We start from the raw sequence: 24339 nt of genomic DNA on the forward strand, positions 1-24339 counted from the left end.
AGAGCCGGTGCCCCTAGCTCCGCCCGGGCGGTGGGACGTGCCGGCTCCGGCGCCACCACCTCAGCCTCTGTTCGCCATTGCATGCAGCGTCGGGAGCCTGGAGCCCGGAGCTGGTGCCCAGTCGTGCTTGCCTCTCCGGTGGTACGCACCGTCCGCGAGAGCCAGAGGCCACCAGCCGCTGCTCCGGAGCCCGCAGGAGGCGAAGGGTTGGGCTGGATCAGCGGGTCCCGGCCAGGCGCGCCCTCGGCCCTCGCCGCCCCGCGCGCCCTCGCCTCCCGGTGCCCACGACTCTCGCCGCTCCGCGCCTTCAGCGCTGGGCACCCTGCCGCTCTCCGCCGGTCCCCTCCTCCGGGTCCGCGTCTCCTCCCCGCGGCCTCGGGGTCCAGGGGTGCGGGGGCGGGGACTGGGGCCAGGCGGGCTGGGGGCGGCGGCGCAAGCGGCCAGCTCCGAGGGGAGGGCGCGGGCAGGGGGAGGGGCTCCCGGCGCGGGGCAGGGGCGGAGCGAGCGGCCGCGCCGCGGAACCAAGTGAGTTGGCTCCGGAGCCCGCGCCGCCGCCGGCCCGCACCTCGGCGCCCGCCGCCCCGCCGCCGCCCGCGCGGGGATGTAGGATGCGGGCGGGCGCCAGGCTCCCGCGGCGGCGGCAGCTGCAGCAGCCCCAGCAGCCCCGGCGGCGGCCGCCTCTCCTGTGGCCGATGAACGCGGACCCGCCGCCGCCCTGGGTCTGGATGGTTCCCGGCGCGGCCGGGCTGCTCCGGCTCGGCCCCGGGGTCGCGCCCCCGCCGCTGCTGATCGCCGCGGCCCAGCCCGCCGCGGCCCCGCTGCTGCCCGGGCTGCCCGGCTGGCCAGCCCCGGGCGAGCCCCTGCTGCCTCTGCTGCCTCTGCCCTCTGCGCCAGACCACGCCGCCGTGCACCACTATCCCCTGCTCCACGGACAGGTAAGACCCAGCCCGCTCGCTCCGCGGCCGCTCCCCCCGCCCCCGGGCGCGGCCCTCCCGGGCAGGGCGCTCTGGCCCCCGGCTCGCGCTCCCCCTGCCAGGGGTCTTCGCCTCCCGGACCCTCGGGACGCAGCCCGGCAGCCAGCATGGCCACAAAGTTCCAGCTCGACGTCCCGTTCCGCCGCTGGGCAGTTTCCCTGCTTTCTCCCGGGTCTCTGGGCCGAGCGGTTTAGACCCACACCCCAGGCCCGAGTCCGTCCGGCCACAACTTTCGCCCGGGCCCGGGTCGCTGTCCGGCGCGCGGTGCTGAAGCCGCCGCCGGAGCCCAGCGAGGCAGCCAGCGCCGGGCTGACGCCGCCTCCAAGTTGGTACTTTTACAGTCTCGGGCGGACTTGAAAGGCAGCTGAGGATCAATAGCCGATTCTGATTCTGGTCGGGTTCCCCCTTTCACATAGACCAGGGCAGCGCTGGGGAGAATCGGGACCGGGGGAAGCCAGCAGGGGAAGCCGGCTCGGGCGCCGCCAGCCCACGGCGGTTCCCCTCCTGCCCTAGGCCGGGTCCAGATTCCCTAAAGCCATATTTCACTTCAGGAGAGTTGGGCGTTTAAAGCTTGGAATCAAAAAGAAAAAGTGACTGTGCCTTTGATTAATGGTACAACAGACCAAGGCGGGCAGGTTTTGGCAGGGTCCGCTGTTTGCCATCTAACTATGCAGACGCATTTAAATCAGGGAACAACACGTATTTTATTCCAAAATCGACCTCATTAGCATATTCAAATGAGAGTTACGTTAGAATGCACCTTCTAATTAATTTGTCTTCAATAGTACCTTGTGAGCTTTCCTAAAAGCTGTGGTTAAACTCCTCCTAAATGGTCTTTAATGCTAACTGACACATCACATATGTGGTACTGGGCATGTATTTGATGTGTGATGCGGTTCATGCTGGGTTTTATTGGATAAATGCTGGTAGCTTTTGCCATATTTCGGAGGGTTGTTGTATCCGAATATCACCACTAGAGGTACATAATGTCAAGGAACTACAGTTTTTCCATATAGAAAACTGCATTTTTTTCTTTTATAAATTTAAAAAGAAAAATCCAGAAAAACTTAAATGTTTGTCTTTTAAATATTTTGTGCTATCCATATTCTGTCAAATAATATGTATTTGGAACGAGAGGGATATATTCGAATATCAGGAAAATAAAAATGCATGATGATTCTACAACAATAGATATTGAACCATTCCCCATCATTGAGCAGTGGAGGCTCTGTGGGTCCCCTGAGGAGGACTCCACTAGTTTGCTCCGGGAGACAGTCTCCTCTCCTGTCTGCTCTGTCAGTGTCTGCTGTTTTGTTCTGTGCACTGTGTTCTTCAGTTATGTGATGCTTACGTTTTCCTTACTGTAGGACCTATTTTTATTGACAAATCTTGGGAAACTTTGAGTCTTAAATCCTTAGCTATTTTCATTTTGAAAATATTTGCTAAGTGTTTTGTAAATGGTAGATATAATTAACATGACATGCACCGAGAGGAATGTCATAACATAGCTCTGTGCTTGCTTCTGAGACTAATTCAGGGACCCCAGTGGAACAGCCAGCAGCTCTGCCTTTCCCTGTGGCTCTTCCCTATCTCAGGGTGGGCACGTTTCTTACTGTGTCCTCCTGGTTTCCTACTTAGAAGTTCCCTTTCAGTATTGAAGAATGCAATGTTGGCAATGCCCTGTGGTGCTTCAGATATGAAAACTTGTATACGTTTCTATTTGATTTATAAACATCTACAATTTTTCTAGGCTGAGGAAAGAGGGGATTTTTCTTATACTCACATTATGTACATTTGAAAATTTCTTTTTTAAAGCAATTATTCTAACAACTTTTGGTACAAGTAGAGTTGGCCAGTGTGGGCTAATGAGTGGTCCCTTGTCTTTTGCTGTTGTTACAGTGGCTGATTGGTGGACATTCTCCACCGACAGGACTGTCCCCCTCTTCGACAGTGGAGTTGGTGCCCATTTTCCCACACGTCTGCCCTTCTGCTCTGCCAGCTCGTGTTGGGAGAAGTTGGATAGACAAAAGGATGCCTAACTGTAAGGTAAAAACGCAAGGGGTCTGCCTGGTCAGGTGGGCTTTTATTTGCTGAGTTGTTGCGTGTTGGTGTAGCAAAGGAAACACTATGTATTTTCTAATTCAATGATGGACCACGGAGGAATAGAGAGAAATCATTTCAGAATTAGATTGACCTGTTCAAAAAACATCACTGCAGGGGGGATGCGCATTTTACTGTAACTTGAAGTACTTGGATTTCACACCAAAAATGTGAGATGTTTTAATTGTCTGAATAATGATTTTTTAAAATCTAATTTTAAATTTTTTTCATTTTTAAAATCTATAACCATTGAATGAAATCTAGCATTAGGCATTATATGATGCAAGTTTAAATTGTAAGAGGGAGTTTTTCTTGTTATTACTGCTTTAAGTTTTCATCTTTCTGATGGCTTATTTTAGCTTTCAAATTCAAATTCACCCAATATGTTTTGCTGACCTGAATACTGACAAAGTGATGCATTGACTTGTTCTACACCACCAATTAGTAATCTCATTGGGGTGATTTTCCACCTGCAAACTAGCTGCTGGGTTGAACGGACCAGGCTAGCATTCGAGGACTAGCCCAGGACACTTCAGGCATCCGAGTCCTGCCCTTTAATTTTTAGAATGGTGATTTATAGTGTCCAATCAGAATGCCCAGTACTGACCAACATGAGACAACATGAATGTGTGGCCCTTCTCACATGCTTCGTGCTCAGTGTTCTGTTTGCATTGTTTCTGGCAGATTTTTGTGAATAACTCCTTTGCTCTGGACTCCACGTGGATACACCCTGGGGACTCGGGTCTGCTCCACCTGCTGGAGAAGCCTCCTGTGCTGGATCAAGTGGCTCTGACTCTGTCCAGGCCCATTGCTGCCTCCAGGCCTCGTCCTGCTGTGGTGCTAGGGCCTCAGCCAATGCCAGGTCGGTGCCCAAATCACAGTGGCAATGGGTTTCTGTTTGTTTCAGTCATGAGTTGGTATGGAAACGATATTTGTCATTCTAGTGACACACGTCTCTTAGTAAATCCTCTCATACTTCATTCATGGTGTGTGTATGTTTTTTAAAATTGATTGAGTCTTGAAAATGCCAGGAACTTTGATTGGGCAAAGGGAAGGGGAAGGGGTATGGGGGCAGGTAAGATGGTGGGAATAAATAAATAAAATTTTAAAAATTGATTGAATCTTGGGGAGCTCACCAAATTTTTTTTTTTTTAAGAACGTAGAGTTATTTTTAAGATGAAGAGATGATGGAGGGATTTGCACAGAGCGGTATTTGTGGTGCTCTGTTTTTAACATTGGACCATGTTGTCTGTTGAGAGCTCTTAATAGGGGCACTAATCCATCATCCCACGCATTGGAAAGTGTTGTCCTCTGGGCTGAGGCTGTGCACGGGTGCTTGCTGTCTGGGGGCTCGGGCATGTTCTCTGTAAGTTTTGTCTTCACATTGGGGTGATGGGGTGATGGGCTATAAATGCCCTGTTGGGAAGATGGATTTTGTTCTATCTTTGGAGTCTAGTGACCTGAAAGAACATTTGTCCCGCAACAGGCTCCATGAAACAATCCCTGGATGAAGGATTGTATAATAAACCCATATCATAACAGGAGAATAAAATCATCTTATGAATTTTTAAATTGATTTTTAAAATCACCTTAACATATGATCATATTATAAAAGCAAATGCTGCCAATGCCAGAATTGCCTTGCAGCCCCTTCCATTGTGGAATATTTTATGACTTCAGAATTACATTATCTTCCTGTAATTTCCTACCTACCAAGCTTATCTCAATATGTGTCTCTGAAATTTAGTAATAAGGAGATGTTCCTGTGGATAATGCAGTGCTGGTGTGGGAGATATATTTATTTTCTGCTCTGTTTGCCTACAAATTCATTCCAATTTGCGATGAATCTTGTTTAGCAGTGAGTCAGGAAGAACAATGCAACTCTGAGCTTCTCGCAGGACTTGAGGATTCCTGGCTGAACCTTGCCTTGCTCCTTGTGATTGAGCTTTGCTGATTAATCAAAGCCTGACTGAGCATCAAACACTTTGGAGCCCTTTACACTAAGATGATCGTGTTTCCTGTTTAATTTGATGGAGATGAAGGATGACTCAATGGCATGTGTGATACGAGGGTGTGCTGACTGTCAATCACTTTTCTAGCATATGAAGAATAATATTTTAATTTCCTAATGCATTGGCAATAACTGTCACCAAAACAACCAGCCAGCTTAGTTTAAAAAATGGAGCAAGTAAGATGAGTTCCCTGCGCCATTCTGAGTGGACTTCTGCACGCTACCCATCACTGAAGGTTACATAGACGCTTTCCCATGTGCTTGCTCCTCTCCCCAGGGACTGAGTCTGTGAATGTGCTGGCCATCCATCTGGTAGGAGCAGCCTATGGTAGCTTCCCACTGATTTTCTGTCATGTGGACTTTGACGCTTACTATCATGTAGCGAATATGTAATACTTGATTCAAATAGTATTCATTAATTTTACTTTTTAATTAATCTACTTTAAGGAATACAAAATATTTCTTACTACTGGGTACAGTGGTGCACCCCTATAATCCCAGCAGCTCCAGAGACTGAGGCAGGAGGATCCAGAGTTCAAAGCCAGCCTCAGTAAAAGTGAGGCGTTAAGCAACTCAGTGAGACCCTGTCTCTGAATCAAATACAAAATAGGGCTGGGGTCTATCTCCGTGGTCGAGTGGTCGAGTGCAATCCCTGATACCTCCCAAGAAATTGCTTACAAACACAATCGGTATTGGAATAACCTTGCATACCAACCTCATTCACCGTTTCTCAAACCCACGCTTTCCCCACTCCCATTTCTTGCTCTGCTTTAGACTTAAGAGCAATAACTGAACAGCACACTTATAGCTCTCCTTACCCTATGGGAAGGAGTGCACCTGTCCAAAGCATTTGTTTTGAGTTGAATATTTCAGAATTGCTTCACAATTTTCATTTTTTGATAAATTTCTGAATTCTTAGAAGTTATTTGCCTTTGAAGAGCATGGGTTAAATGTCCCTTCATCCAAAGGACATTTTTAAGGGGTTGTTTGTGTGCCATTAACTGCTTGACAAAGAGCTTGTATGGGAACCAAATAAAGATGGAAGTTAGGTTAAACTCTAAGCCAGTTAAAGAATCAAAGCACATCATTCCAATTTTACCATCCATAGAAATTACACCTCTATTAAATTTACATGTTAATTTTCAGACATTTTATCATTAAAATCCTATTAAATTTCTATATCCTATTGTAAATTGATAAATTTCTTTAATTATAAACAAATTATTATATAACTGTATAAATTAATAAATATATACATTTAAATCTAAAAGTAATATAAATAAAATATAAATATATTTAAAAATTTTTTTAGTTATATTTGGACACAGTACCTTTATTTTTTAAATTTATTTTTATGTGGTGCCTCGCATGTGCTAGGCGAGTGCTCTACCACTGAGCCAAAACCCCAGCCCCAAGATATAAATATATTTTATAATTGATATATGACATTCTTCAATCTTGTTATATACTTTTTTTTTTTTGGTACTAGGGATTGAACCTGGGGCACTCAGCCACTGAGCCACATCCCCAGCTCTTTTTATTTTTTATTTTGAGACAGGGTCTTGCTAAGTTGCTTAGGGCCTCCTTAAGTTGCTGAGGCTGGTTTGGACTTGCGATCCTCCTTCCTCGGCTGCCCGAGCCACCTGGGTGATCGGTGTGGGCCATGGTGGTGCCTGGGTTTGTTATACATTTTTATGTTCAGAAATAAGGGGCTTTAGAATCAGATGTATTTTATCGATCCCCTTTAAATTAAGAAGCATATTAAAAATTCCCAAGAACTGGGGAAGTAGTCAAGAGCCTTCATCTTAAACAGGCCTCGTGGGTAAGATCTTGTCTCGGTCCACAATAGTTTCTGTGTAATGGTTGTTTTGTAAGCGCTTTAGCACAATTTCAGGGATTGAGGCAGTTTAGACCACGGACTCAGCAGTGTACCCCTGGCCACTTGTGTCTGAGTAGGCACGCGCGACCGGAGTTGGAGGTGGCCTTGGGCAGACATGTTGAGTGATCTCTGGGGCTCAGATTACCATTGCGCCCCCTGGTGATGTTGAGTAAGGAGTAACTGCCCGGCATAGGGGCCAGAGGACGTGCGTGTGGCTTGAATGACCTTGGGAGCCATCTGAGATGGGTTAACTAGTACACAGGACTTCACTGTGCATGCCTACTGGGCTCATCCATGATGACAGTGATGATCATCTGCCTTAGCTCAGATCCAGGGGGGCTGCTGACCCCTGGGGAGAGCTGAGGAGTGACTAGTGGTCATTTTCTCTGTGTTCACCCAGCCCCCTGTCTTCTGGCATCTTCTTAGTGGTCATGGGGTGGGCAGCTGGACTGTCAAGGCTCCTCCCCTGCTCAGCTCGTGCTGCCGTGATGTGGAGGACAGAGCGGCCTGGGTTGCTTAGAGGACAGTTACGTCTCACGGTTCTGGAGTCTGGATGTCCTGGTGGGGCTCCGTGTGGCTGAGGCAGGAGGGTGGTCTTGCCTGGCCGACAGTGGCTGCCTTCTGTGTCCTGGTTTGTCAGAGGGGACAAGGGGCTCTCTGGGGCTCCTTGTCTAAAGAGTCCCGTCATGGACCATGCTCCTAGGCCTCCAGTCCCGAGGCCCTCTTCCTGGTGCCGTCACGGGGGTTGGATCTGGGGGCCACCTTCAGGTCTAGCCCTGCTCTGCTGAAGAGCTCAGCAGTAGGTAGCAGCACCTGGCCCATCCCTGCAGGGGTTTGGGGGAGGGCTCCTGGGCTAAGGCCCCTGAGGAGGAGGGGAGGGTGGAAGGCCAAGCCAAGGGAGTGCAACGTTCAGTCACAGAGGTGTGAGAGGGGAGCCACCAGGTGACCCGCAGCTGGGGTGGCACAGGGCGGAGAGGTGCAGCCAGGGCAGCTGAGCCTGGGTCTCTTCAGAGACGCTCTCCAGCTCCTCTGGGGCTGTCAAGGGATCCTCATGCCACCTTCCTGCTGAGGACCCACAGCCCTCCCAGGAAGTATGGAGAAGAGGGAGCCTTGTCACTGACCAGTGAATCCAAACATGCAAAAATACACAGTCTCAGCCACGTTAGGAACCAAGGTCTGCCATGACAACCTAGTGGCTTTTAAGGAATCCCTGTATTACGGCTGCCTCAGACACAGCCAGGCGGGAGGGAGGGAGCCAGCCTCTCAGGGCAGTGCCTGCTCCTGGAGAGCTCCACTTGCCTCTGGCTTCTGTCCCTCCTGCTCCCTGTGTGCATGTGGACACAGGCGGTGCTCCCAGGGGCTCTGTAGTCCACTCCCAGAACGAGAACTTCAGAGCCCTGTGTTCCTCAGAAATAGAGCTACTTAGGCGGAGAGTGTGGGGCGGGGAGGAGACCCCCCTCCACTCTGCCCAGTGAGACCCTGGAGCAGAGTCCCGCTGGAAACCAGGGACTCCTGGGAAAGCCGCCTGGGGGACACTGTGCGTCAGCTGAAGACCTAAGGGCTCACTGGGCTCAAAGATGAGTCAAGAGAGGCAGGGAGAAGGTGGAGCCGAGGAGGGCCACTGAGAGGCTCAGCCAGGCGCAGGGCATGCACTCCGCGAGGAGAGGAAGGCAGGTTTGAACAGGACCGAGGAGAGTTAGTATAAATCTACTTTTATCTGCCTTAACAGGCAAAAGGAAATGAATAAACAAAAGACCATAGAAAAGCAGTAAAAGATGACTGATCAGTAAAAATCAGTGATTAAGTGGGAGCTGCCCATCTGAAAAGATGATTTGAAGCAGTTGGAAAAGAATGCAAGGAAACTTCTGGAAACTAGCAATTAGAATATTCACAGAGAAGGACTAATTGTGACGTTAGTGAGAGAACACGGTACAGAAGCATTCATGAGCATAAATAGCTGTGGTTGTGAACATGAGATGATAATGGAAGGAGATAAATGTGTGAACCCAGAAGACGGGCGACAGAGCCACTTACCAGCAGAGTACTGGAGATGCCCAGGCGTCCGCTGGGAAATGGGGTTGATGGCCTGTGGCTTCAGCTCATCTCACAGAATTGGATGGGATCCGCTCCTGCAGAGAAGTTCAGAGGATCAGGACGAAGCAAGTTGGTCCGCAAAGAAATTCATGCCCCACAAAATGTGTGTGCAAATGCTCAGTCATGAATCCGTGTTGTCTAACACTGACAGTACCACCCCTCCATCTGCTCAGGAAAGGGTGTAAAAGCAGAATTGCTGTTTTTGCCTCTTAAAAATACAGCTTAGCTGTTTGACTTACTATCTTTTTAATTTTTCTGCCATTATTATATCCTGTTTTTATGTTCTCTGGTTTTTTCTTTGTTTTATTCTGTTTCTGCATTTGGGTGACATTTATATTTTGTTTACTTTTGTCTATATTATTATTTGGAATTTGTCCACACCGATCTTATTTTCTCAAGCAATTACCTGTAAGATTTTTTAAAAATAAACTGACTTGAGCATATGTTTTCTCAATTTTCAAATCATAACAACACTATTAGTTTAGAATTCGTTCATGAAACATGAGAAATTTGGGGAAATTTTTCATAGTAAAATTTTCTTTTTCTTTTTTATTTTTATTTATTCCTCAACTAAGACGTAAATCTAATACTAGAACTAAAAATGATGAAGTCACATTTCAAGCATCTGTAGTATCAGCAATTACTATTAATTGCTGAGAATATACGTAAATATTTGTTAATTTGATTACAGAAATAAGTGGAAAACTCCAAGCGATTTTCTTGGTGGAAAAGAGGTTGCTATAATAATTGTAATCTCAATAAACTCAGATTATGCTGGTAAAGGGAGGCAGGTGAGGGTGTAAACTCTCCCAAATCCCTCAGCTTTGTTGAAAGAAGGTGAAGCAGTCAGACACCCCAACCGGAGTCCAGGCTGATAAATAAGTCACCCAGGACTGAACCTGGGCCAGGTGTCTACCACCCAGCAGGGAAGGGGCGTAGGTTCATGGCCCATTGTGCAGGAATCGTGATGGCTGCAACTGGAGCGTGGATACCCAGAGAGTGTCAGACGCCCCAGAACTCGCCTTAAGCAAAAGCCATTGTTACAGGGATTTGAAGCCTGTGGGGCAGGGAATGCACCCATGATAACAAAAATCCCAATCCGGGGCAACTCCTGGATAGGCCAACTCAACTTCATGTACTTCATGTCATGCCTGACAGAAGAAAGAGTGGGCCTGATCCCTGGGGGGAGTCCTGCAATCACGTCCTCTATTGTCCCATTCTCAAGATCTGGCATTTGATAAAAAGTACAAGACACATGAGTCAAACGAGATGATAAACCACTGTCAAGATACAGAATCTGGACAGAACTAGACCCTAGGATGGTGCTGATATTGGCATTTAAGACCAGGACTTTAAATGAACTCTGATGAGTGCTAGATTGGTGTAATAGAAAGGAGAACATTTTGAACAAACAGTTGGGGAATCAGAGATAGAAATATGCAAAAGTCAAATTGCAATATTAGAAAAACAAGCATGCTTCCTCAGAATTGTGAGATAAGATCCAAAAGTTCAACACATACATAACTGAAGTCCCAGGAGGACAAGGAGAAAAACACTCAGAAAAAATATTTGAAGAGATAATTCAACAGGTGATAGGAATATAATCCATGTTGTCAAGCTACAGATCCAGGGCGCTCAGCAAACCCCATGAGGGAGATGTGGCAAAAACAGACAAAACATATGTTTTGACACGGAACACCAGACCAGCCATAGTCTAATCTGTGATTCAAAGATTAGAAGTAGATCTTGAAGGCAGACAAAGAGAAAGGACACATTAGGTATATAGAGACACAGGAGATTCATAGTGAGAACATGCACAAGCCGGGAGACCATGAAGTGACGGGTTCACCTACTGGAACAGAAGCTCTCCGTCCAGAACTCAACCAAGCAAAGATGCTAACGGCAGCAGTTACGGGACCAGCCCAGGTGCCCACCAACTGAGGAACGGATAAAGATGATGTGTGTGTGTGCACAGCGGAGTTCTACCCAGCTATGAAGAAGGAAACGATGGCATTCTCCAGCACAGGATGGACTTGGAGAACCTCAGCTACGTGAGCCAGACTCAGGGAGTCAAGGATTGAATATTCTCTCATGTGCAGAAGCTGGAACAAAATAAGGGTACAAAAAGGGGGGTGGGCACCTTGAACATGGAAGGGAGATGAGTGGAGTGCAGAAAGGGGTTGAGGGGAGGGAGGAGAGATGGAAAGGGAGGAGAGGCAGAAGGAAATTGGCCACCTTGGGCTGTGTGCATGTGTGAATGTACCGTGGTGAATCCCGCCTTTATGTATACCTAATCTTATAAGCCCAGTAAATAGTTGGGAAGCCAGTGGAGGAGAGGTAGGGAAGTCGGGAGGAGAGAACGGTAGGGAGAAGGAAAAGGAGAAGGGAGGAGGAAAACCGGCCAAGGTTTTCAGGTTTTCAGTCCCAGGCACAATATCAAGAAGATCCGACTCTCCCAGAGCCCATAACAGTGAACACAGGAGGCCTGGGCTGGAGGACATCCTACTCCATGCCTGTGTGATCCCGTCAGAGTGAGCCCCAGTACCATGTGTGGCCAGAGTGCATGAACAGAAACATAAAAATCCACAGTGAAGTGTTTTCCCCCAGAACTAAAACTGAATGGAATTTATTGCCTGGAGACCAGCAGTTCTAGAAATTACAGGAAGAAATGACATTATGGCAGAGAGAAACTTGCCTTGACTCAAGAAAACAGAGTGATAGAGATGGTGAAATATTTATTTTCCTTATTTGTGATTTCTCTAAGAATAATTGTATGAAGAACAAAGAACATGATGTAATCTGTGTGTGTACGTAAAACAGGAATGCATGTCAACAATTTCACAAAGCACTGGAGGGAAGGACTGAAGTATAGCACTGTGGCTATCACACCATGTGTGACGTGGGGTAGTGATATTCGAGGATCAATATCTTGATAGAGAGATGATATGCCTCATATATTTACATGAAAATACATGCATATGTATTTATAAAGACATATCTTTAGGCATAATATATATTACAATAAGACTTGCTATTATAATATTAATCTGGTGGAGCATAGAGCAGGCAGTTGGAATTGTGAAAGGAGTCATAATCGTGGAGATAAACATGGAATCATAACAGATACTCAGATCAGCTCCCAAACAGGCAGAAAACAAGAGCAAGAGATCAGGGCACAGATGGAACGACTATTTGTAGAACTGTAAAACGGCAGATTTAAATGGAAGGTCCACACTCCCTGCTTAACCGGCCAAGGTTTTCAGGTTTTCAGTCCCAGGCACAGCATCAAGGAGAACTGACTCTCACAGAGCCCATAACAGTGAACGCAAGGAGGACGAGAGATCCCTTGCCAATGCTCACCCAGAAAGAGCCGAGGGGCCGTGAGGCCACAGAGGAGTCAGAATTCAGGAGAGGTGACCTGGCGATGCGGCAGCACAGCTGGCCTGTGAGAAGCCAGGGCCCAGAGCTGCCAAGGGCAGGAAGCCAAGGCCGGCCCAGTGGCAGGAGGGAGGACCAGGGGCTTCAGCAGGAGACCAGCTCACCTGGGTGAGGGGCAGAGTGCAGAGCGCAGGGCTTTAGGGCCGGGAGGCCCTGACCCGCGTGGAGTGCTGACGGCTCCCACGGCCTCAGCTGTAACCAAGCCAACCCGTTTCGCAGGATTAGAAGCCTGCGCTGTTTGCTCTCAGGCCACCATAGGATTAGGTTAAAAATCAATAGTGAAAAAAATACCTAGCAGACCTTCAAATCTCTGAAATAGCCAATACGCTGAAGCCACAAATGATTCAAAGAGAGAAGATTCAAAAATGTTTTAAATTGAAGGAAAATGAAAACCAATATGAAATATCTCGTGGGATGTACCTTAAGCAATGCTAAATGGAAATTTATAGTATTAAAATGATGACATGGAAAAAGGATCTACGAAATTAGTTACCTAAGCTTCACCTTAGAAAACTAGAAAAGAGAAAGGCACAGAAATTAAAACATGGGCAGCAGAAATCAAAGAAATTAAAAACAGAAATATGAAACCATGACCCAGGGCGAGTGCTCTGTAGGACCAGCCCAGCTGCCACTCTCCTGCCCAGGCAGAGCGGGAGACCCAGGGACGTGGCCATCCACAGGGAGGGGCTCCCTGAGCGCTTGGTGGGAACGTGGTGGGAAGGCATCTGACACGCCGCGGCAGTGAGTCCCACGCTGCGGTGGGACCTAGGAACCCCGGGTGGGACCAGGTCTGCACAAGGCAGGCCCTCTGCGACCCTCCACCAGCCTTTCTAGAAGAAATCACACCCACATTTAGATAAACTGGTCCAGGAGAGGGAAGAAGATTCCCCAGCCATTTCCCGAGGTCAGTTCTTCCCTAAGACAGAAACCACGGGGATATGGTGGGGGTCACAGCCCCCGTGGGCTTCACTAGCAGAGACGCAAAGCTGCCCAGTGTGATCCTAACAAACCAGACCAGCGACCCAGAGAAACAATGGTCCATCTCGACCAAGTGGATCTTCTTTTTCTCTTGGAGTGTCATGCTGAATTGATATTAGAAAATCAATTGATCTTATTTATCAAAAGAACAAAGCAAAAAAAGAAGAAAAACGAAAGTATATATTTACCGAACTCAGCATCCATTCGGACAGAAAGCAAACACCCACCTGTATTCTGTATTCACGGCTGGACGACTCAATAAGGTTAAGATGCCAGTTGGCTCCAATTGATCTGTGTGTATTCAAGGGAACCCTAAACTAAACCCCAGTTTCAAAGAAATTGATAACTTAATTCAATAATCGATATGGAAAAGCAAAGAGTTTGAAGGAAGAAAACCAAATGTGAGCACTCCTGTGTGGCTGATGTGATCTCTTGATCAAGGACTGGGACGAGGCTCTTGTGGAATTGGAAAGGAGAACCCACGGATAAAGACCGACAGCACTCTGATGCAGACCATCAGAAGGGACAAGTTCTGGACGGCCAATCAATTTTTGAAAAGGTGCAAAGAAAATTCAGTCAATAGAAGGTTCTCTTTTCAACAAATGGTTTGGGGACAATTGAACATCCATCTTCAAAATAAACCTTGATCAATATCTTGTGCCACGGAAAAACTCAAAATGAAATACAGACTTATAGAAAACCCAAAGTCTAAAACTTCTGGAAGAAGACATAGAATGAAAATGTTGTGGTCTTGGTTCAGGCAAAGTTCCCTACATCTGGCACCAAAGACATGGACCACGAAAGAAATCACATCAATAAATTGGACTTCAGCAAAATTCCAAGCTGTCGTCCTTTCAAAGTGTCTTTACAAAATGAAAAGCTACATACTTGGAGGAAAGATTTGTAAAACAAAAATCTGATAAAGGGCCGGCATTCACATTATTCAGAGAACCCTTGTCAATGGGAAAACAAACAACCCAACAAAAATAAATAAGATTAGTGCAGACACATCAGCCACTACGAAGTACGGATTGGAAATAAGTACGTGGAAATGTGCTCCGCATCACGCATCACCAGGAAATGCAAACGCATGCGTTACATCGGGCCCCACATCCCTGTAGGAATGGCTGTAATTAAAAGAAGCCGGCAGGACGAGCTGTGGTTGGGACCAGAGCAGCTGGCATTTCCGTGACTTGCTGGAGGGGGTGCAGTGAACCAGGTGCTTTGCAGATGTGCTTGCAGAATCTTACCGACCCACCTCAGCCAGTATCTCACTCTTGTGTACTTACCCAAGAGCAGCCAAGAGACACCTCACCCTGTGGTGTGGATCTTGAGAGCCCCAGGGGCCTGCGGGCTGAAGGCTCCGTCCCTGAGCTGCGGCGCTGCGGGAGGTGGTGCAGCCTGCAGGAGGGGGCCCCTGGTGGAAGGGAGCTGGGTCCTGGGCGGGTGCCCTTGGAGGGGACGTTGGACCCAGCCCTTGCTCTTTCCCTGCTTCCTGGCCACAGCCTGTCGTTTGTGCTAGTGTTGAAATTTTTCATGATAAAATTTAAAAGAAGTATGAAAAAATGAAAGGGTGAAAGATGCACTCCCGAAACAATGAAGCCCCCCTCAGGAGGGGACAGCTGGAGCCCTGTGCACCCTACTGCAGACCACAGGCACTGCCCTGAGGTCTACCAGGCCGTTAAGGAGCGTCAGCAGCCCCGAAGGTGTGACGACCAAAATCAAAGGCAGCAAAAATCAGGGCTACAGAAACAACCGTCTCAAAGTAGCCCACTTCGAGCTGCACGCGTCAGAGACCCTATTTTTGCCTCCAAGATGGACTTAGGGGCAGCTCTGGAGCCCGAGAGGAGGAGGTGGCCTGATGCAGGAGCACAGCATGTCGGCCTGCGAGCCGAGACCTGGAAACTGGAGAAGAGAAACCAAGTGCAAAGGAGCAAGTGGTCAACAGGCTTCCACAGCAGGGAGCAGGGGACAGAGTGTGGAAGGTGCTGTCCCCAAACAGAGAACCTGAGGAGAAGAAGCTCGCTGTGGTCATCTCTGCCTGGCCTGTGTGGCCTCCCCTAACTGGAGGAGCTCTTCCCATGAGCCAGGCTGGGACAGGGGCAGGCGTCCACAGGCCTCCCGTCTCTCCTAACCGTAGCGCCACTCAGCGGCCTCCACCCTGTCCCTGCCCATGGTCAGGCCCTGCCCACCTGTGACTCTAGGGTGTTGCTAGTGAAATTGTCCAACTCCAAGGAGGCTCTCATGAGGGAGGGTTTGCTTCAGATCACAGGAAACAGTGAGACTCTGACAGATGTAAGGAAGGTAGCCACCCATTTTATCAACGATTTTTCAAAAACGAGAGAAAAATCAGCAGCAAATTATGTAGACACATCTCAGTTATAAATATAGTTGTGGAATTGTAAAAGTATTGAGGGTGTCCCGGGCAGCCATGACCGCTTCTGCTGGGCTCGATGGTGCATGGTTCGCAATAGCAGAGACTGTGTGGTAGACAGGTGTTTGTGACGACGTCATGGCCTGGTTTAATAAGATATGTCACGTCAACCAGGCCATGTGACAGGGCATCGTTTGATGGGATGCAAATCCAACAGCCATTTAGAAAAGCCAGAAAACTGAGGGGTCAGGTGGAACCTGATAGAATAGTGACCTAAAAGCTTCACGTGATGGCACAGCTTGGCATTTGTGGATCACCAGAATCACTCCTTATCACAGGCTTTAACTGTGTTCTGCAAGTTCTGGCCAGTGCAATAAGAATCCAAACAGAAATGAGAAATACCACCTCTCTGGGTGCAGGGGCTCATGACTGTAATCCCAGCAGCTCGAGTGGCTGAGGTAGGAGGATCACAAGTTCAAAGCCAGCCTCAACTTAGTGAGGCCATTAGCAACTTAGCAAGACCCTGTCTCAAAATAAAATATAAAACCAGCTGGGGGTGTGGCTCAGTGGTTAAGAGCCCCTGGGTCCAACCTGCCCCCCACAAAAAAGATAAGAAATACCACCTGAGGATTACATGCTTTTATATTTCAAAATCCACACTCTCAAAATTAGTTGCAATTCTGCAAAATGGGCTGATAAAATACCAAGAAGAGCACATTTCCTACACATTAACAATCACTTAGACATGTCACCAAAGAAGCTCTGTCACACAGCATGGGAAAGCGCACGGGTACCTGTGAACAGCCACCTGGGGTGTACGGGTTGTGACCTTTACCTGTCAAAGACAACTCTGAGCGCTATGGGGAGATGACACTCTCCAGGTGGTGAGGCTCCCTGGGGTCCTGGATGGGAAAGTGTACGTGAGAGGCCTCAGTGCTGCTGGGGTCACTCCATGACCACAGGCCTCTGTTCCCCATGAGTGTTTTGAAATGTGAGAAGAGTTGTGTGTTTGTGTATATGTGTGTACACCTACATATTTGTATATGCACATATACATACGTATACGCATGAGGGGCTGATTTATTAAAGTTACATCAGCTTATTTAGTGTGGTGCTGCTGCGGAAATCCACACAGAGGTCAGTAGAGGACATTTTAAAAGAATCCTTACATAGGACTATTTATTTTAATACCATAATAAAAAGAGATCAACAGGTGATTCAGAATGATTGTAAGTGGTCATATGAAATACACAGTATGCTCCCAAGTAATTCCAGGAATGCAGGTTTCAACCACCGGGTGCCTCTCCCTGTTGAAGGAGAACACACTCCACACTTTCAGAGGCACTGTCTGCCCCAGCGTCCGCCTCAGGGTGCCCTAGAGCTGCTGCGTCCTTGGGAGTCATGTGCAAGGGTCGTGCAGGGGACTTGCAGGCCTTTGGAAGAGTTCATATAATTTCACTGCCTCTGCAGCAGGTTAAACAGAGCACACGTGCACCACATCATGATGCAGTGTGTCGTCACTGTCACTAATGCCAGAAGGGAAAGTAAAGCCTCCGAGGTTTGTGGTCCATAATCAGGAGACCTATCAATACACCGGGTTGAAAACAGATGCTCTTCTGTGAAAATCACATTTAGGTTTCGGTCCTTTGGTTGCTGCTCCTGTATTTTGCAGGGCTGGGTGGAACCCGGGGGGCTCAGGCGTGCTAGGCAAGCGCTCTACCACTTCTGCTGCTCCATGGTAGAGCGCTTGCCTCTCGTTTTGTTCTAGGAGTCAGTTTTTAACAGTAGGTTGCAGACTCTGTGAGCAGTAGGGTCTTGATTTTGAGAGCACTCTGCCGAGTGTGTGCACACATACCCATTCACACAGGGGAATGTACACAACTCATACACACACACACTAAAGGAGCAGGGCCCACCCCGGCAGGGTGGGAGTGATCCATTCTGCGTGCCCTTGTTTCAGCTTGGTAGTATCCTTCATCTTCCACTCTTCATGAGCAGGCACTGCTTGTGTAATGAGAAAGTGCCACCAGCACATGGCCTTGACGATGAGAAGTCACTGCTGCCCAGCACAGGTGGGGAGCTGTCCTCCTGCTCCGCAAGGGCTGCCTGCGCTGGGCCTGCTTGACTTGTAAAGCCCGTCAAGCACGCTGCTGGCTCCCTGCTCTTGTTTCTATCTTGGTTTGCTTTTATCATGTAACTTGAGGAAACAGGCAGAGCTCTTTGGAGTTCAATACCCTGACTTCAGACATTCTGTCTCACCTTTGGTGTCCTCCAGGGTTTCCTAGGCCTGCTTACCTCAGGGCCACTGGCGGTGTGGTCCAGCTGGCAGTGTGGTCCAGCGGCAGACCTCTCGGCCTGGGGCTGGACGGTTGGAATCGAGGGCCTTCTGGAGCAGTGAGGGGATCCCCCGGCCCTCCTGGTTCCCCAGTCCCTGCAGTCCTGGGCGTTTTTTGGCCTGTGGACGTGTTGCTCTGAGGTCTGACTCCTCTGTCCCAGGGCCACCTCCCCTGGGGGTGTCTCTTTGCATCCCTGTTGAGAGCCACAGCCGAGTTGGGATGGCGCCTGGCATTTTGCCTGTACTTTTGAGTTCTTGCGGAGTTCCCGTTGAGTTCCGGTTGAGCTCTGGCGGGGATTCCTGGGGAGTTGGTGAAGTTAGTTGGTGAAGTTCCGGTGGAGGGAGTTCCCGGTGGTGTGTGGTGTGTCCCGGAGAAAGCCGCGTGGGTGGCGTTGGTGGGAGTTCGGAAATAAAGTTTGTTTCTGCTTGAGTGGCTCGTGATTTGTGCCCAGCCAGGTGGCGGCAGGTCCCTCTCTTTTGTGTAGTGAGGCAGCCTTTGGAGGCAGGGTGCACCTCATCCTGTGTGACTTCATCTTCACGATGGCATCCAAGGGCTGTGTCCACCTCAGGTCCCAGTCACAGACCCAGTCCCTGGAAGGACCTCAGGTGTGGCGGGTCCTGCACTTGCTCCATGGAGACACCACCCTGCTGGCCCTCAGGGGCCAGTGTGCACTGGGGCCCTGGCAGGTGGTGGCATCTGCCTTCCTGCGTGGGAGCATCTCCACTGAGCTGGCTTGGGCTCTGCCCTCACCCCTCTGAGATATTCACACTTGCCTTCAATTGCAGAGAAACTGTAGGGAAACAGATCCCAAAGTGAACCACACCATCTGGAGGAAGCAAAAAAATAAAATAAAACAATGTACTTGCATGTGAAAAATTTTGGCTCCTGAGTTGTGTGAGTGACGTTGTTTTTAGAAAAGCAGGTTGTTGCAGGAATTCGATGCATGACGATTGCAACATGAGTCGCGGACAGGAATGGCTCCTGCTCCCAGGCGTCTGTGATGCCATCCTCATCCCAAGCATCCCCAAGATGCTCCCTGAGCCAGGTGGGGCTGGAGTGAGCACTGTCCTGCCAGCCAGCCGCTCTTGGGTCTCTTTACCTGCACTCTCCCTGACTGTACTGCAAGGTGCCAGGCAGAGGAAACGTGGTTGGGCCCCCAGACCCAAAACATCAGCTAAAACTGAAGGAAGGAGGGCCTAGATAATTGAAATCAAATGCTATTTGTTTACAGTGGCAGAGTTTATGATTTTAAAGAACAATCTCCTGTTGATGGTTATTTTCCTTAACTTACAGGTCATCAATTCCACAGATTGAGTCAGGTTATCTAAAGAGGAGAGCCCGGCTCACAGATAGAATCAGTGTTGAGGGGCCCCCGAGAGAACAGCTGAGCAGAGGTCAGAAGTCGCCTGCAGGCTTCAGTCCCTAGACATTCTCACCCCCGCCTTTCTTCCCACCCGAGTTTCCAGACCCCTGTCCCCAGCCCCTATTCTGAAGCAGCATTTGCTGGTGGAAATAGAATACAAACTAGGTATGGAGTTAAAATGTTCGGCATTCATATTTTTTGAAAGTCTAGCAACAGCTAAAGTCTAATGATTTATTTTATTTGTCCAAAATATGTAGAGCATTATCTGAGCATGTAATCAATACAAAATCATTAATCTGTCTAATAATGGCTCGTTCTCTGGCATTTTCCCGGGAACGCAGGGTGTATTTCACACTTAGAACACACCCAGTTCAGACCAGCTACACTTCGAGTGCTCCAGAGCCACATGTGTCCCTGTGTCCCCTCAGGGACAAGACAGTACTGGAAGATGATACCCAAGTTCAATTGTGAAGGCCAAAACCCTATTGGTCAGTATATTTGAGAGAGACTTTCAGGAGGGTTCAAAGATATTCACTCTGTGAACAAATGAAACCCAGGTGTGACCTCTCTGTGTCCATGACTTTATGAGAAGGAAGGTCTCTTTTAATTCACACAAACAGCAGTTAAGTGGGGTAAGCTTGTACAATGGTCGTGTGCAAAAGTGATTCACTTTTTATTTTAACATATTTCACTTTTTTCCAATATAAGGATGATCCATATTTGTTAGATGTAAAATTTTGTAAATGAGTAAAATGTGGAAGGAAAGAATAAAATGGCCCACAGCTCGGGAAAGATTTACAAATATGGTGCATCACTATCAGGGCACAGCACGGTGCCCACAGTTTTGTGTTCTCCTCTGACAATGTGGTAATATTTATTCATCCATGATATTCAAATTTAGTTGACTTCACCTTTAACAGCTTTAACAAACCCAGCAGTAGATCAGAGTTCCCTTATCATAAACATTCCAGGGACCCCGCATACATGCTGCATAGGAATTGATCGTCACTTCTCTGTAATAACTTCCCCGTCTTCCTAAAGACCCCTCAATCCGAGTTGTCACAGTGTCTCCCCACCTGAAGGTCATCGGAAGGTGTCTGGCACGAGCTGAGTTCAGGGAACATCGGTTCTTCTTTCCATTCCCGTGCTTTGTGCGTTTAGATCTGCAAAGCCTGTTTTCACCTGTACGGCCTCACGTCTGAAGGCAGCGTCTCCGTTGAGGACAGGGACACCCCTGAGGGGTGGTCACACTCAGCGGCAGCCACCTGCCGGTCCTCTGATGCCCTCAGCCTTCCCCGCCCCCTGGCTCCCAGCTGCCGGTGTGTTGCTTCTGTCACCTTAATTCAGCGGGATTCTCCCTGCTCTGCTTTCTGTCTTCCTTCTAATTGGTCACTGCACAGCGTGGCATTTATGCGAACCGCGATGTGAAATCACTGCCGTTTCCGGTGGGCTCAGTCCCTCTCGTGAGTCGGGTGCTGGCTCCCTGCTGCCTGCTCGGGGTCTCTCCTCTGTGCTTGTGTGAAATTGCCCAATTTCGTCTTTCTTTTACTGTGCTCACCTGCATGGGGTGAAAATTACCCTGGCTTCCTAGAATACGTCGGGAAGGGACCCTCCTTTTTAACACTTTGAAGATCTTACAATACTAAAAGGAACATTCCTTGGAGATAATTTGTAGGATCTGCCTGTTACAATGTGAAAGCCTGGTCTTTGTTTTGTGGAAAGATGTCTAACCACTGACTTGATGCACTGAACTGTATGACTATCTGAACTTGGTGTTTTCATGCTGGTTGGGTTGGCAGGTTATACATACCTATTTTAGAATTCATACTTGCAACCCAGTTTGCAAACTGTCTTTGGAGCAAGATTGCTAAATATTTGCTCACCTTTTCAATATGTTATGTTAGTAGTTGTCTTGTTTAATGTATAGGAGTGTTTCCACCTCATCATTGAAAATATCTACTTGTTCAACATCATTGTAATTCTGTCCATTTTATCTGTTCTTCAAAGAGACAACTTTTGCAAACGTCCTAAGTCAGCAGGGAGTGGTGATGCACATCTGTAATCCTAGTGGCTTGGGAGGCTGAGGCTGGAGGATCATGTGTTCAAAGCCAGCCTCAGCAACTTAGGGAGACCTGTTTCAAAATAAAATATAAAAAAATAAGTAACAAGGGCTAGGGTTGTGGCTTAGTGATCAAATGCCACTATGTTCACCTTGGACACGCTCTCTCCTCCTCTTCCTCCCTCTCATTTGTTACTGAGGGCTGAACCCAGGGGTGCTTTACCACTGAGCCACATCCCCAGCCTTTTTATTTTTTATTTTGAGACAGGGCCTCACTAACTTGCTGAGGCAGACTTTAAATTTGCAATCCCTCTGCCTCAGCTTCCAGAGTCACTGGGATTGTAGGCGTGTGCCATTGTGCCTGGTTTCTGTCGTTTTGTTCTGATATATTTTTCTGGTACAGATTTAAAATTCTTTAAAATTTATGCCGCAAATATTTAACTTGAAAGTCTATAGAGTTAAATGTCATGCTGCTGCACCATCTTACTGAACAATACAAGGACATTGTCACAATATGATAGTGACAGCTGTTTCTTAAAAACATCCTTATTGTTATTCTATATTATTAGATATTTTATTTTCTCAGATGATTCTTCTGAAACCATTTTGTTATTAGATCCTTTAGAATTTCTCCTTATGAAGGTCAGCTACTATAAATCTATTTTTTTCTTTATCTAAAAATGCATATTTATTGTTGAGGTATAGATTTTTAGTTGGAAGTTACTTTTTAATCAGCTGTTTGATGACTTTTTCTTCATGTCTTAAGACGTCTGTTATTTTCTGCAGAGGTGTTCTACCAGTCAAAATGATTTTCCCATGTACGTCATCCATCTTTTCTCTATACATTCTTTAAAGAGTTCACCTTTGATTTTAGGATTTACAACTTCCTCGTGATGTATCTAGATGTGAGCCTTGTAAAAATCCACGTCTCTCGAGGGTTGTGCTTTTGTGGATGCGTGTCTTTCTTCATTTCCAGGGCATCTTTCAAATATTGCCTTTCTTTCTTTTGTTTTCCATTTGGCTTTCTAAAATGTTGGTAAGGGATTCATTAAAATTCATTATCCCAAATTTCGTTTCTCTTCCTTTCCCCTTCGTATTACTTATCTTTGTCCTCCATACTTACTTAGATGATTTCTTTAGTTGTATTTTTCATTTGCTAAATCTCTCTTCATGGATGTCTAATCTGCTATTTCAAGTCCCTAAGAAGTTTGTTATTCCAACAATTATGTTAATAATCTCTAGAAATTCCATGATTTTCTTTTTCAAATCTGCTCCATTCCTTACAGTGTCTTGATCTTGGCTCCTCTTGAAAACATTTCCCATGCAGTTGTTTCATATTCTGCACATGAGATTTTGATATCCCTGTTTTGGGTGCAGGTTTGCTGAGTGTTGACTTACCGGCTGTAGCTCATGGTGGCTTGCTCGTTGATTTATCTGGTGTTCTTATTTGGGAGCTTATCGTCGTACTTCTGTTTGTGAATCTTCTGCTGGCTAGGATGGTTATGCCTTCCTCTAAAGATCTACACCTGCACAGCTGAGGGGCACCATCAGCCCAGACCCATCCCCGGAACATCTCAGGTCCTGGAGTGGGCTACTGAAGACCTCTGCTGGCCTCTGCCTCTGCCCACGTGGGAGACCTGCCTTTCCTGTCTGCACCTGTGGGCCTAAGACACGAGTCTCCAGGGGAAGTGGAGAGAGGTGGACCTTGGAGACTGGCTCTCTCTTTGGCACAGACCTGCCTCCTACCCAGGGTTGGGGTCCCTCAAGGAAGTTGCTCGTAGCTCCTTTGAAAACCAAATTCAACTCAGCTGCTTTTGCTGAGAATACTGGTCAGCTCTGGGGTGTGCATGCACTTATTTTTTAAATTGTATAGTAAGAAATATTCTTCCAACAGAGGATACATTTTTGTCTCAAATTATACACCCTCAAATTATATACTCTGATAGCTGGGCAAAAAGCCAGATAAACTGGTGCACAGATTCCTCTGAATTACAGCTATCACCAGAGCTTTAATTCACCAGAAAGTTAGGTTCAAGACCTGCATGAAATGAACGTGTGGGAAGTGATGTTAGATAAAAATGGAATATTCCACTTAGCGGCCCATTATCGTCTTCCTTTGCAAACCAGGTGCGGAGTCTTGCAGGTAAGATCTGAGCTCCGGGAAGCAGAGCCCTGGGCTGTGTTGCCTCTCCTGAGTAGGCATAACCAGGGCTTGCAACGTCCTCTCCATACTCCACACCAGCGGGCCGAGCACCTGCCATGCACCCTGCTAGTGGAGGTGCCAGGGGCAGACCGTGAGCCAAACAGGGAGATGAAAGGGCTCTGCTCCGTGGGTCTTACAGACAAGTTTCTTTTCTCTTTGGGCAGATACTGCACTGTGTTAACTTGTGTTAGTAGATTAATAAACTTTGGGTGAAAGGTTCCCAGGTGGGGAGTCTGGTCTTCCTGCTGCTCTGGGAAGGCCGCCTTGGCCCGGCTCCGCGTGGAGAATCAGCTCCTTCTGCTCTCAGTGTGGCCCTCCACAGGTGCCTTTCAGGAACAGTGTGGGGTCCTTGAGGAGGTGGCCTCAGACAGGCTGCGAGGAATTTGAAAGGTTCGGGTGGGCAGACCTGGCTATGCTGTGCCCCTGGTGGAGATTGGGTCATTTCCTCCGTGGCTTAGTGGAAGCCGGGTGATCGTGGGGTGGTATCCATGGGCATGGGGTGGTCTTCACTTTAGGGCCGAAGGTGGGAG

The 24339-nt window shown here is 47.8% G+C and overlaps 1 protein-coding gene across 6 annotated transcripts in view; it reads left to right on the forward strand.

Moving 5' to 3' along the window:
* The first annotated feature begins 550 nt into the window (after positions 1 to 550).
* Positions 551 to 24339, forward strand: part of Tcerg1l (transcription elongation regulator 1 like) — a 167936-nt gene continuing 144147 nt past the window's right edge. For 5 of the 6 annotated variants that reach the window (XM_021723391.3, XM_078024087.1, XM_078024084.1 and 2 more), the window contains exons 1-3: positions 564 to 935; positions 2874 to 3020; positions 3759 to 3936. In XM_021723391.3, coding sequence (XP_021579066.3) covers positions 609 to 935; positions 2874 to 3020; positions 3759 to 3936 — 652 coding nt within the window. In that variant the 5' untranslated portion in view covers positions 564 to 608. Of the gene's footprint in view, positions 936 to 2873; positions 3021 to 3758; positions 3937 to 24339 lie in introns of all 6 variants that reach the window. The other variant, XM_078024099.1, reaches the window with a different exon arrangement.

Source organism: Ictidomys tridecemlineatus, chromosome 1, assembly GCF_052094955.1.
Source record: "Ictidomys tridecemlineatus isolate mIctTri1 chromosome 1, mIctTri1.hap1, whole genome shotgun sequence".
Taxonomy (NCBI): Eukaryota; Metazoa; Chordata; class Mammalia; order Rodentia; family Sciuridae; genus Ictidomys; species Ictidomys tridecemlineatus.